Source organism: Ammospiza nelsoni, chromosome 2, assembly GCF_027579445.1.
Source record: "Ammospiza nelsoni isolate bAmmNel1 chromosome 2, bAmmNel1.pri, whole genome shotgun sequence".
In the NCBI taxonomy this organism is placed as follows: Eukaryota; Metazoa; Chordata; class Aves; order Passeriformes; family Passerellidae; genus Ammospiza; species Ammospiza nelsoni.
Window position 1 is genome coordinate 114,093,977 of NC_080634.1, and position 14,354 is coordinate 114,108,330.

The 14,354-nt window shown below is 43.8% G+C and overlaps 1 protein-coding gene across 3 annotated transcripts; it reads left to right on the forward strand.

Annotated features, from left to right (window-relative positions):
• Positions 1 to 213: 213 nt before the first annotated feature.
• On the forward strand, positions 214 to 14,354 carry ICOSLG (inducible T cell costimulator ligand). Of its 3 annotated transcripts, none has more exons than XM_059466861.1 (7): positions 214 to 287; positions 3,806 to 3,846; positions 5,759 to 6,130; positions 6,608 to 6,892; positions 8,198 to 8,374; positions 9,838 to 9,873; positions 12,245 to 14,354. In XM_059466861.1, exons 1-7 carry the CDS (start codon positions 274 to 276, stop codon positions 12,253 to 12,255), a joined length of 936 nt encoding a protein of 311 aa, XP_059322844.1. In that variant the 5' UTR covers positions 214 to 273; the 3' UTR covers positions 12,256 to 14,354. The 3 variants fall into 3 exon arrangements, with proteins under 3 accessions (XP_059322844.1, XP_059322845.1, XP_059322846.1); XM_059466862.1 differs by lacking the exon at positions 12,245 to 14,354 and adding an exon at positions 10,015 to 10,243; XM_059466863.1 differs by lacking the exon at positions 214 to 287 and adding an exon at positions 593 to 828.

A 14,354-nucleotide genomic window follows, 5' to 3' on the forward strand; every position in this document is an offset into this window, starting at 1 on the left:
GCGTCCTTCCCTCAGCCCACATGGATTTGCAGAGCCGGGATCCCTCATCCAGCGGCCCCGACGAGGGTCTGGAAAGGGCTCACTGGGGACAGGCGGGTCCCTGAGACCCCTCACGGCCGGGACGAACGTGCTGAGTCTGAGCCCCCGCGCTCAGAAGCGGAAATCCCCGGCGGAGGAGGCGTGGGCGGGAAAGGGGACGGCCTGAGGCGGGCAGCCGCTGCTCGGCTTCGCTCGGCACGGCTCGGTTTAGCTCAGCACGGCCGGTCCGGCACGATGGAGCCGCGAGGGTGAGTGAGTGCGTGGTGGCCGCGGGGAAGGGTCGCTGCTTCCGCTCCCAGGAATGCGCATCGCCCTTGGGAAACGCGAGTTTTGCTGCTGCGGCGGGAAGGGAAAGCGCTGGCGGGGGCTGGGCTGCTAAAATGCCCTCAGGGAGACCCAGGGAGCCGGGACAGGCTGCGGCGCTCCCGGAGCTGGGGATTGCCAGAGCTCCCGGTCAGCCCGGGCAGGGGTCCCCTGTCACAGCGGCCATGGAGGGCTCCAGGGAATTAACGCCTTTTATGGATATTTTAAGCTGAAGGGTTGCGATGGGACGTGGCTCACTGGGGTTCATTGCCCCGGGTAGCGCTGCCTTCCAGCAGGTGTTAGCAAAGCTCCGCAGGTGACACGCTTAGGGCACCTGCTGATCGGGAAAAGCCGTGTCCCCACAAGGTTAGGGGACAAAGTGGGTCTCAGCAGTGGAGCAAAGCCCCCTGAGTTGTTACTGAAAGCATCGGGATATCTCTTGCCTGGCTGGAGCCTGCCATGGCAGCAACATCCCATGGCTTTAAGGTAAGTAGTGATGGAGAAGTTGAGGTGCTGGTAGGAAGAGTCATCTCACCCGTGAAAGGAAAAGTGCAACTTTCTCCTGTTTCACACGGCATTTTAAAACACTTGCAGATGAGGAAGGTGTGGGAAAGAAAAAGAAGCTTAAATTTATTTTTTAATTAAGAGAGCAAGATCCCAGCTATGCCAGCACTTCACTGAGCTCACTGCTAGTGATGGACACAGGAGCTGAGTGAATGTAGAAGTTTCTCTGCAGGCAGAGCACTTCTCACTTTTTCCAATTGAAGCTTGGAACTGAAGCCATTCCAGGGGAACATCGTGGGTGGAACCACCCCCACAAAACCACAGCTGCAACTTCCTTCAAGAAAGAGGAGGAGGAGGCATCTCTGGATCTGTCTAACCTTGATTGTGGCATCATATATTAAAATGAGAAATCAGGATCTGCTTTGTATACATACATATGAGAATCAGTTCTGACTGATGTATCTAAATGTCTGTTGGCATTAGCAAATGCCTACCATGGGAAATTCCCTAGAGAGTCTCTTAAGTATTAATCAGTTATTGTTTTCATTCTATTCAAATGAGTTGCTATATCCATAGCTTCTAACTTGGGTTGGGAATAATAAAACAAACACAGGCATGGGATTAAGAAAGATTGGTGACTACATGAGCTGAGCTTGTCAAGACAAACATCTACAAGCCTGGTACAAATGTGATGACTCCTGAACAGTGTAAAAATACAACGGCAATAAAATACAAATCCACGTGTAAAGGCCACTGTAAAAATCTTTACACTTATGTTTATACATTAGTAAAAGAAAATCTATTGCTGTTCTGTTTTGTAGAGTTGTATGTTTTACCTATTTGATATTGGTTAATAAACTACTTAATGTAAGAGAAGTAGTAGAAGAGACAGAACAGAATGTTTAGATGTGCTTCCCTGGGAGACTTTCTTTGAGACTGATTGCAAATTTACTGAAGTAAAGAGCAGATATTTTCCACACTGGGCATACACTTAAACTTTTCAAACCTCATCTATCAAATCGTTTCAAAGGACACAGAAAAAGAAAATAAAGTGTGTTCTTTATACAAAAAATAATACAATTCAGATTGGTTCTCCCCTACAATTTCTCCACCTCAGTCTCTGGGAATGGGGCTTCAAGTAGATGTAGATTTTGTGTCAGGAATGTTCTCTGCTTTCTGCATGGAAAGCTGAATAGGTTTGGGAAGATGATAATTCTACAAAATACAAATAGATGTGATGTGTGAATTCCTGTGCTTGGCTGGACAAGGGAGCTGTGGGGAAAGGGCAGGAAGCCTGGAAGAGAGGGGATTTTGTAAAGCACAGCAAAGTGAGGAATGGCTGTGGGGAGTGAGTTTAGGTCAGGCCTTGGAGGGAGGAGGGCCAGGCAGGGCAGGGTTGGTTTGGAGGGAAGGCAGTGACCAGCCTGGGTGGGAGAATCTGGAGCTCAGTCCCGGGCAGAAATGGCCTGCTGGGAGCAGGAATCCCTTTATCCCTCTGCCCCAGCCCAGGGCTCAGTGCTGGGCCTGTGAGGGCTGAGTGATGCCTTGAGAGGCTGCCTGGAACAGAGGCTGGACAGTGTTAAAGGAATAGAACAGGGATTTATTGAAAAGGCCTTCAAAGGATGCACCTTGGGCAGCACAAGAGGCTGACTGAGGCTACACTCAAGATGGACTCCTGGGTCACACCTTTTCCCACTTTTATAAGTTTTGGTCCATTTATATATTAGGGTTCATTGTCCAATTACAGCTCAGGTTATGCAGTCCCATCCTCCCAGACTGCTCTCCTCAATTCTCTGTTACACTTTTTGGGCCTGAAGCTGCAACAGTGTCCTTGGTTCTCCAGATGGAAAAGGATTGTTTTATCTAATTAAACTGTGAGGACAACTTGCTAACACTTTATATGAAGTTCAGAGTTATAGCTAATGCAGTACAGAATCTGGAAAATATGAAAGTTAAACTTAAGGCATCATGAGAACTCTGGGGAATGGGAGCCAGCTGAACCTGGACAGTGTGGCCTCTCAGTCCTGCTTGCACTGGTGAGCTGGGTACATGGTGACAGGCCAGAGCTCCTGTCACTCTGCCCCTCAGCTCAGCTGTGCAACCTTATTGCACCTGAGCAATACTGAGGTGGCCAGCTCAGCCACACAGTTTCATTCCAAAACCTTTCCAGCATCTTTCTTTCCCTTCCTACAGCAGTCTGGAAGAAGGAGAGCACAATGTGTGACTAGGTGTGGTGCTGAAAGGCTATTTTAAAGTAACTCACAGGGAAGTGCTGTCCATTTAGCTTAAACCCCTGTGGGATGAGAGTTAAATCACTTGGACTTTATAGATGGGTTAAACTGGGTTTCCTATGGCCTTCTTTCCTTTGGAGAAACTCCTGCACAGATTTGCCCCTCCTGAATAATCAAACACACCAAATTCCTCCCAGCAAAAACCTTTGCACAGCTCTCCACTATCAGCAGGTTTCCTGTTTACACATTTTTACTCAGTGCACAACCTGGTGGGCAGCATGGTCAGCTGCTGTTTCCCTTTAACCAGACAAAATGACTCCTGGAGATTCAGCAAAAAATTGGAGAACTTTTATAAGGTTTTGACCTGTGCAGCCACTGTCCCTCCCAGTGACCCAGATAGCCCCCAGAACCTGTTTGTCCAGCAAGCAAATCAATTCTTTCAGAAGAGAAGACAGGCCCAACACCAGCTTCATGCCCTCTGCCCTGATTCCAATATTAGTGCATTTTGCTGCTATTCGTGGCCTTGGCCACCAAACCACTGCTGAGCTGTATAAACAGAAGTTTTGCAGCTGTCAAAAATGCAAATACTCAATGGGGCATTACATAGGAGCAGTACCTAATTTACCTACTTCTGCCACTATATTAAAACAATCAAAATTGGGGTTATTGCTTATTTAAACAACAGAGATGCAAAGTCAGTTGTAACACTAGTTTGTTTTTTGTTTTAGGTACGGATTTCTGTTACTGCTCCTTCTTATCCTGAAAGCTGGTAAGTGCATAAAATCTCAGTAAAAATTAAACTCTCCCTTTAATGTGTTTGGCCAAATGCACAAAGTAGATGTAAAATGTACAATATGAACATCTCTGTGTTTTCTACAAGATACTGAAGAATTCCTCAGAGTGAATTGTTTCTCTGACATGCATCAGGGAAGGAAAAATCAATTTCTGTTTCATTGCAGAGAGCAGCCAGAGATCTTATGGATGCTCTTGCTCAGATTGCTTTGCTTGCTTCAGAGACTTCCCTGTGTACTTATCTCTGTCAACAAAAGGCCTTTGAAGTGGAGAAATAGGAGCTGCTGACAAGCAGATCTAACATGCCTGTATACTCAAGAGTAGAATTATATGTCACAGTATCAAGTAATTTTACTACTGCTTATTAGTAGTAAATTTACTCCTACTATTAGTCATTTTACTTTTACTATGGTTCTAAAATATGCCTTGCAAAACAAAGGTAGAATTAAATCACACCACCTCGTGATTAAAGTGTTTTTGGAGTTCTCTCCTCTATTCTTGCTTAATCACTGAGAAGGACCTCAACAAAGCCACCAAGGAAACTCCCTGGCCCCAATATCAGGACAAACTGTCCCAGATTCAGTCCCAATAGATGCTGGCTGGCCAGTTTCTGACCACTCATGGAGTTTCACCCATCATTGCCAGGGCATTGCTTTTCCTGCTATTCCAATGGGTTTCCCAAAATCTGAGCCAAGCAATTGTGTTGCATTTCAAGCCTGTTCTTCCAGTCCCAGTACCTGGTAAACATCCTGCCTTTCTCCCCGCAAGCACTGTGTCTGCCTCAGTGGTAGTTTTAGACCAGGGTGCCCAGCTCAGATGTGTAGATGAGCTGTTTCTGAGTCCCAGTGCACCCTCACAAAGACAGGTTCCCTTTCAGCATTGCCACCTCCCTCCCACCTCACCATGCACTGTTTCTTCATTTCCAAACCTCCACTCTGTCATCTTCCTTCCCCTGAGCCATCCACCCACGTAGTCCCTTCCCCCAGCTGGAATCTCTGCCATCCAGCCCCATGCCTGACCCCTCTTGCCTGGCACCCACAACACAAACACTGCTCTGGTGCCACCAACCATTGCACCAGTGAGGTTTTGGCTGCTGGTCTGGGGTGATGGATCCAGCAGGGAGGTGTGGGCAGAGCTGCCCAGCCCTGTGGGACTCACTGAGCTGAGCTTTCTGCATCAGCTGTCATCACCTCGTGCCTTTGCCTTGCTCACATGGAGCAGAGGATGCCTTTCTCATGTCCAAAAGGCAGGAAAAGTGCTCTGAAAGACAGATCTGGTCCTGACTTTACCTCAAGTGACCCTCAAGATGTAAATGTCTAATGAAAGTGCCACTGGAGGGATCTGGGTGTGCTGGTTTGCCAGCTGAGTGTGTTTGTTCAGAGGGTGTCACTGACAGTAGCAGTAAAATGTGGTTGCTTTGTCATGCCAGCTTTGGGAAGTACTTTTATTCCCCTTCTTAATTTTTTGGGTCTCAAAATAATGGCAGCACTCTTTCTTATCAATGTTTCCACTTCTTGTGAACTAAGTGGAGTTATTTGGCGTTTTTCTTAATTAAAAAAAAAAATAAGTGATTATTGAAGCATTAGGACCTGAATATGTGTCTGCAGTCAGTGCAAAGTGAAATGTGGGTATCCATGGGGCTAGGAATGATTAACACTGCTTGGCTCTCAGAGAAAAGGTCCCTTTGGACAATGCACAGACAAATAGACATGGAGAGAATTAGCCACTGGAAATTTGGGGGATAGGAATGACTATGAAGAGAGCATACTCACCCACCTGCTATAGAACTAATACCAGAGTCTATATGTGGTATAATGTACTCAAAAATAATTACTTTTTTCCCCACATAACCTCCCTTTTCTCTCTCTCTCTCTCTTTTAATCTTGTAGTTGCAGCACTAGAGAAGAAGAACATCATCAGTAAACTTGGTGACAACGTCACACTAAGTTGCATTTATAATGAAAAGAAACCCTTGCAATTAAAAAATCTCCGGGTATATTGGCAAATTGCTGATGATTCCTATCAAGAAAAGTGTTCAGTTGTACATGCACTGATCTCTGGCCAAGATGATAACAGCAATCAATGTATTCACTTTAAAGACAGGACTCAGTTATTCTGGGATAGGTTGGAAAATGGTGATTTTTCTCTGCTATTGCTAAATGTCAGCCAGAGTGATGAGCATACATACAAATGCATAGTGCAGGAGAAAACTGAACTTCCCAAAGTGATTCACCATGCAGAAGTGGTTCTCAGCTTAGCAGGTAAGAGCTTGTGTCACTTTGCCCAAATTCTCATTTCCACTTTTCAAATTTGTCCTATCTCAATATTATATTTAAGCACAACTTTAATTTTGAAACAGACTTCTGCTCTTTGCTGAAATGAAGTCTTCTCTGCCTAATTTAAGACAGGGAACATAAACCTTGAGGAATGCATGTAAAAACTGTTTATCCAGTGTCTGTTTCTCTTCTTGTTTTTCATGGGTATGAGGGCTCTTGCATGTGACTGTGTGACAGCAGCTGAAGTTGGTCCTTTCTTCCTTTGGACTTGGCTTTAGCTTTCTGCCCCCTCAGAGATTCTCTCAGCTCTGTGGTTTACATACCAAACCTGCAGGCACTTCTCTTTCAAGTCTTGAGGGTGGTGTCAAATCCAACAGTTTGTTCAGAATCCATCCCAAAATTTTGCCTTTCCAGTACGTTTCAAAACGTTGACAACTATTTCTTTTTCTCCTTGCTCTCCAGCGAGTTACAGCCAACCAATACTCAGTGGACCAATAAGAAACAGTGACAGCACTGGAGAGGAGGTGACCTTTCAGTGCAGGTCTGGCAATGGATACCCAAAGCCCAACGTTTACTGGATCAATAAAGCGAACAACAGTCGCCTGAATCACTCACAAACAGACATCATACCCCACGACGATGGCACCTTCAGTGTTCTCAGCACACTGAAGGTGACAGCCACTTCCAACATGCAAATAGAGTGCTCCATAGAAAATGAGATGCTGCAGGAAAATCTATCAGCCAACTGTAAGTTCCCTCATGCTTTCTAGGTAGCAGGAATGTCATCCAGTGTGTCTCTGTCTGTAGATGCACACTAACGAGGGCTGTGCATTAATTCAGTGGTTCCAAAATATTCTAAGAAGATCTCAGGCTTTGTTTTCAAGCTCCAGTTATGCTTAGATATGGATCTGATGTTTAAGTCTTCCACACTGAAGTGAATAACCCACCAAGTGTGTTGTGACAACAGCACTGAGAAGCTCTTGCATCTGAGGCAGTTGCTGAGCTTAACCTTTTAGTTTCTCAGGAACATGATGGTTTGGGGAGTCAGGTTGTTTTTCAGGGGCCACCATCCAGCAGATCCATGATTTCTGACCCCCTACACAATGGCCTTGCAACACTAACATTTGCTTTTTACTCTGCCGAGTTCCAAAGTTCAATTTCCAGCTTCTCCAAAACTCAATTTAATACAGTGCACAACTTCAGGTCTGCAGCAAACGGGCAATATGAGCTCAATGGAACAATGTACCTTGTTGCACAAGTAAAATGTGCTAATTATTGCTGATGTGATGATTAATAGTAAAAGCAAGTATTTAGTCACTCAACTCTCCACAAAACCAGAAAGCTATTAAAGGAAAAAGGTATTAAGAACACCCCAAACACTGATCTCATACATGTAGGCAAACATTATTAACTATTTCCAGGAGCAAAAATTGAACATATGAGCAGAAGTTGCATAGTAGAGTGTTTATATGATAATACACCATGCTGTCATCCCAAATTAAAGGAAAATCAAGTAACCTCATCATTAGTTTCCTAATGGCATTGTCATGTTTTCTTCTGAGGGAAGAGACCTTCATATTACTATTTTTGTGGGATTTTTTAGTCTCTCAGTCTCAGTTGAAAGAGTAAGAGATGTGATTTGAAACCTTCAGTTTGCAGCAATGAGTGAAGATCCTTCACTAACTTCAGGGAAACGGGTTTTCACCCATTTTTCTGAATACTATCAGACTTACATTATAGATTCTATATAGATTTATTTTCAGCTGAGTCTAGATACAAGCCCAAACATACAGCCTCTCAAGGAGGGAAAGAAGAAAAAGGAAAAAAGAAGAATGGATGCATTCTGAGGACAGGGAAGAGTAAACTGGTATTTAGACATAATTAGCTGGAGATGTGTCTCATTCAGAAGGAATCACCAAAATCACAGTGATATGAATAGCACAAATCTTGACTCCTTCAGAATTTTTTATGCATCTAAAACATGGTGAAATATTTGCCTGGTATGAAATTGAGAATTTACACCTCATGACTTCCTTTTCTATTTTATTCTAGACACACAGCAGAAGAAAATCAGTGGTCCTGGCACAGAAAGTGACAAAAAAACAGAGAAAAAAGGACGAGGTGCTCAAGCAGCTGGCATCATTGGCATTGTCTTTGTGATAGGTCTTCTAACTGGTTTAATCTGCTGGCTGTGGAGAAGGAGGTCCTCTAATCTAGTGTCCTATAAAGGTAATGAGACACTTCATTTGCATGACCACATTATAAGAATCCTTTTTCACTTGCCAAAATGCTCAGTGTTATCCAGCAGGAAGAGCTGAATTATGAGTAAGCTAGATGAAGTATAAGCTACGTTATCTAGTAGGAAGAGATGAGTATGACAAGCAGTAGGAAATCCTGCCATTAACAAAAACTTGGGATGCTCTGGGGAGGAAATGTAGTGCCCCAGGATGTGTTATTCTTTATGATTTTCTCTTCCTGTGTCTGAGCCTTTCTTCCTGTGTCCGTGTCTTTCTCCAAGCTGGGGGTGTTTAGCCTGGAGAAAAGGGAATTCAGGGGTGACCTCGTCACTCTCTACACCTTCCTGCAAGGTGTTTGTGCTCAGCTGGGGCTGGGCTCTTTCTCCAGCAGCACTGACACAACCAGAGCACACAGCCTCGAGCTGCACCAAGGGAAATACAGGTTGGATATCAGGAAAAAGATTTTATGGAAAGAGTGAGAAAGTTGTGGAATGGCTGCCCGGGGAGGTGGTGGAGTCCCCATCCCTGGGTGTGTTTAACAAAGCCTGGATGTGGCACTGGGTGCCAGGGTTTAGTTGAGCTGTTGGGACTGGGTTGGACTCAATGATCTTTAAGGTCTCTTCCAACCAGTGATTCTGTGAATTCTGTGATTCTGTGAATCCTGGGCCTCACAGGAAGTAATTTCTGGGTGTGAGAGTAACTCAGCTTTGTGTCTGTTTGGGCTATGGTTTGTCAGCTGTGATCCCTGCAGGCTCCTTCTGGACAGATGGCACAAAACAGGACTGGGGTCAGTAGCTTGCTCAGCTTAGCACAGTTTGAAGCAGAAATCAGAGCATAATTCAGTCCTGAGAGCTCTAGAGTCACTGGCTGGATGAGTAAGGGTCAGGATCCTGCTGGGATCAAGCAGAAATGTAGCTGGTCACATGGGTACCCTTGTGTAGCTGGATGTGTAGCCCATGTGTGTGACTGTAAAAAAGCTCTAAAAGACATCTTGTGGGCCAGACTGAGTCTGCCAATGTAGCTGAGCACCTCTAAGACCCTATCCAGGAGCCAACATCTAAGGGACAGAGCAGGGACACCCACACTTTTCATGGACAAGGACAATCCATGTTAGCAACCCTCAGAAAAGATCAGGGGAAAGAAGGGTTGTGATCTTGTCCAGGATCTGCAGCAGCTCTTGTAGAAGTCATGTCCTTCCTACAGAAACAACCCAAGAGTGAGGCAGGACTCTATCCCAAGATGGGATTTTTTTGGGGGATTTTTCAATCCCAAAATCTCTCCTTTCTGAAATGGTAGCCTGGGTTGTAAGCAAATAGAATATTGGACTGCATTCTACAGAACATTTAGCACATTGAACCCTCAGCTTTGGTGGATGTTGCTTAAAATCAATCTCATTTTTCTGAAGTCTGTGGTTATCTATCCTATATGCTGAAACCCATGCATTTGTTTCAACAGATGTCCAGCAAAGAGAAGACCAAGGAGGACACAGTTGTAAGTATTAAAAATATATTATTTTGTTTGTTTTGAGTGATTTAACTTCACAGCTTCAGTACTCAAATTCAGCACAAACCTTTAGATTAGACTTGGCTGGATGATACAAACTGAAGGATTTTTTTGTGCACTACATCCTAGGTGATCTTTAACTGGGATACAGGAACATCATTTGCATCATGTCTGTGAACCTGAGCCTATATACACCCAATGTTTTTTAAAAACCCTCCTTTTCTAGAAGAAACATGCTCTTCAGACCTTCACCATGTTCATATTTTTATTTTTATTGCCACATAATATTGCAGGCCAGCTCATTTACAAATTCATTTGTTATTTATAGTAGGGAAAAAATGAAAATTGGGTGAAAAAATGAAGACAGATTTGGAAAAAAGATTGGACAGAGGACTTGCAAGAGTACAGGGTGAAATATCTGCCTATTTCATATCTCACTTGGTAGTTTCTACTGAATCTAATGACTGTTGCCTGTGTGTCTGCAGAACAGGCAGAAAATGCTGTGGTTTCACTAAAACTGTACTAGTTAGAGCATAGTTTGCTGTAGCAGATGCTGTGAATGTACACAATGCATAGTGTCAAGCAGAACGAAAACAACCCTTAAATAAATAAACCCATAAAAAAAGCTTTTACTTTTTCTGGAATTTCTTTGACAGCCATGGGAACTGGGTTAATGGTCAGTTATTTTTCAGACCACAGCCTGATCCCCAACATTTGTGGTTGCTAAACATCAACAGCCATTGCACTCCCTCCTGCAGAGCATAATCTATGGAGGAGGATGGACTTTCTCCTTAAAATAAAGAGATATTTTCTCCTTTTGTTCCTAGGAACTGCATTGACGTAGCACAAACAGCTCATTTAAGGTCAAGTTTTTCTTCTCCAGACTGACTTATTGCAGGCCCTTCTTGGTTTGATCCCTGGCCTTAGCCCATTAGTAAAAAAACCTCTGTGGCATGAATAAGAGTAAATATTTATCCTGTTTGTATTGAAGGCTGCTGTAGCATGATTTGTTCATTGAGGACAAAGCAAGGGCACCTTCCAGATGTTGTCTTTTCATTGTCATTTCTCCACTCCACTTGTGGAAGAGGAGGTGGGACAGCAGCTTTGGTGGCTCACTGATGACAGAAGCTGTCCCACCTCTGAGGCTCCTGCTTTGGGCATCCTAATTTAAGGACAACTTGGATCAATACCAGAGAAATTAAAATGCTCCAGGGAATGTGATCTCTGGTGACAGATGGATTATGTCTGTTTAGGCTGGAGAAGGCCAGGCTGATTAAGGACACAATAACAACATTCAGAGTGTCTTTTGAGAGGATGGGACAATTTATTTATTGTGCTAACCCAGCTGACTCTGCAATTAAGGCACAGCAGACTTAAACAAAGGAGATTTAAGCCAGATGTTAGAAGAAATTGTCTAAGGGTGATGGTAGTTGAGCACTGAGGCAGAGTTTGTCCTGGCTATCAAGCCTCCATCAGTCCAGGTTTGCTGCTTTGTGATTTCTTAACAAAAGAGAAAACCAGTATCTGGCAGGAATTATTTAGAAATAAAGCTGGCACTACCTTAGTACAAAAGATGAGCTCTAGGAGAAGTTCTAGCGTAATTCAATCATTACCTGGTATTTTCAATCCTGTTGTGGGTGGTGGATGGGGGGTAAGGCCCTGGGGAGGTGCATCCAGGGGGATGCTCTGCCACAGCATTTTGCTTTTCAATACTGCTGTAAATGCACTTCTGCTTCTGGCACCTTATGAAGAAGGTCAGGTTGTTTCATGGCAGTGAGAATCTGAATACTGCAAACCAAACTGAGATTACTGAAACTAACTTTGCTGATACAAAGGCAAAAAAGAGTTTGGAAACTGGGAGGAAGGCAGATTGCAAGGAAGAGTAACTCCATCCTGGTGGGATTAGTCTCTCCAGCCACCCACTCCAGTGAGGGTGAGGAAGCTCTGGTGAGGAGAAACTCAGAGCTGGAGCAGTTCTGAACTATTACATGAAGGAATTCCTTCATTTCCTGAGAGGACCCAGAGGAAGCTGTTTTCTCTTGGCCACAGAGAGGATTTGTACATCTCATTCTCTGAAATAGTTTTAAATGAGCCCAAGGCGACACTGCTATCCCTTCACAAGAGAGGTCACTGTTTCCATTTGCACAGAGAGGCACTTCCAGGCTGTGGCATGAGGACAGAGAGCCCCCAGTGTCCTGGGTATTGGGCAGGACTTCTCCCCACTCAGCTCTCTCTCAGCAGCATGAATATGTCTTTTCCATAGCTTTGCAGCTTCTTCCACTGGTTACATAGGAATGATTATTTCTGAGGAAGTTTTTTGTCTATTTTTGAATAAAAATAAGTTATTTTGTTCTTACAGCACCTGTCTAAATGGAAGGTCTGCCAACAATTTGGGCAGCTGGAGATGTGTCAAGAGAAGCATCACTCCCTCAGTGGCAGCATTGTTTGTAATACAAGTGACAGATTTCTGCCAAGAGAGATGGCAAAGGAAAAAAATTAAAAGCTTCTAGAGGACAAGAGAGATAAAAATCTGCAGGATTTTCATTCCAACCACTGACTGTGTCTACAGAACAGTTGTGTCACCACTCCAGCTCAGCACTTTGGACAGTCCCCTGTGACTGTCAGTGATTTGGGCACTGTACTGAGGAAAGCAGAAATCCTGTGACTCAGCTCTGTGCCAGACCCCTGGGAGCAGGAGACTGTCCAGTCTCTCATCAGGATCCTTGAGGACTCTCAGGAGCAGAAGCAGCACCTTCAGGAGCATGGGATGTGCTTGCTGTCACCTTACCCTGAGGATGGCTACATGTGAAGAAAGGCAGCTAAAACAAAGAAAGAAAACTGAAGGACTCTGCAGAGTGAAATTTGTGACTTCTTCCACGTTTCTCTCTCTCTAGAGTACAATCCTTTCATTGTCTCTTTTCACCAGCTGCTGCTGTGTACAGAACCAGGCAGAGCAGCCAGTCCTCCAAAAACAGGAATTTCTCTAATGAGATCAAATAATGAATTTGTTATCATAAGGGAAGGTGTCTTCTTTAAGCCTTGATAGCAATATTTTGGTTTTTACCAAATATTCCACCACAAAGGGGACTTCCACTTTGAACAGGAGCCAGCTGTGAGAAAAAACAAGCTGTAGAAATCACAATTAAAAATAGTGCTCTCTGCTATGTGAATGTCATGTTACCTGGACTTACCCTTCTCAGGATGGAACAAAACCTGTGGTTGAGCTCTGCCTGATTCAACTGAATCTTTATTTAAGCACCTTCCTGTGGCTTCCAGGGAGGATTTTAAACTGAAGGTTTTAAACTAAACTAAACTTGTGCTTTTGTCTCATCCTTGCATGCACCCAACAAAACAAAAAAGAACAAAACCCAAATTCTATCAGGGTGTTGTCCATGAATGTCCAGAAAGCCAAGAGCTGCATTTTCCTTGTGCCAGTGCATGTGCCTTGCTGTTTCAGCCCCAAGTCAGCCAGACTGACTGCCTGATAATAGCAAAACTTTGCTGATGATATGAAATTTTGGAGGAGGAGGAATTTTTACTAGCTCTCTTTCCCAGATGGGACAGTTTCCCCATCTTGTCATGAGGGGATGGAGATTGTTATTTTAAACTGAGCTCTGGAAACACTTGACCTCTCCTGCACCAGTTGCTAGACTAAATTTTTATGATTTTTGTGAATGTCTTGTTTGTTTTTGCTTTGTGTGTAAGAGGCACTCCAGTATCAACTCTGAGCTCAGACACTGATTTTTCATATCAAGATCAGCTTTCAAGTCCCAGCTGAGTGAAAATTCTGTTTTACTCACATCACTGGAGGCAGCGCCATTTGGCAACAGTGCAGCAGTTCTCTTTTGTCAAAGCAGCTCCCAGCTGAGTAGCTGTGCTTCTTTCATGTCCATAAATCCAGATATCAGATATTTTCTGAGTCCAAATCTCATCTTCAGTGTGCCCTAAAGGGAACTTGCTTGAGGAAAGCTTGCAGACACCTCAAAAACATGAACAACATCTGTGCAGATGTGCAGGGCAACCATTTCCTAGTGGGTCAGTAAAAAGTCCTGCAGACATTTCCTTCTTATCTGTCACATGAAGATGTTTTGTGCAGCCTGTGGTGCTGCTGTACCTGACAGAAGCCTTTCCTACAAGTAGTTTCCACTTTTATATTCTGTAACTGTAATGGTTCAAAGATATAAGAAGTGACCTAGCAGTCACTCTGCAACATGGCATTAAAACAAATTTAGACTGGTTGGATTTTCTTATTTCTGGGCTACTTCATGGATACACCTGAATACAAAAGCCTTTTCTTGCAAAATCTGTGCTTTAATTTAGCTTAGAGTTCCAGCTATTCTTAGAGGTCAGTAAATCCTAGATGACAGTTGGTTGCTACCATTCAAAAGGACTTGGGAATTTAGTAATAGCAATTTTTGTCTTCACTTGCCATGTTTATATTTTAAATAAAGTCTATTCATTCTTCTGGA

What these genes read in the sequence shown, in the direction of transcription:
- ICOSLG (XM_059466861.1), top strand. An exon ending in CCTTCTTATCCTGAAAGCTG is followed by an intron (nt 3,847 to 5,758) that starts GTAAGTGCATAA and finishes TTAATCTTGTAG; the next exon opens with TTGCAGCACTAGAGAAGAAG. An exon ending in TAATCTAGTGTCCTATAAAG is followed by an intron (nt 8,375 to 9,837) that starts GTAATGAGACAC and finishes TTGTTTCAACAG; the next exon opens with ATGTCCAGCAAAGAGAAGAC.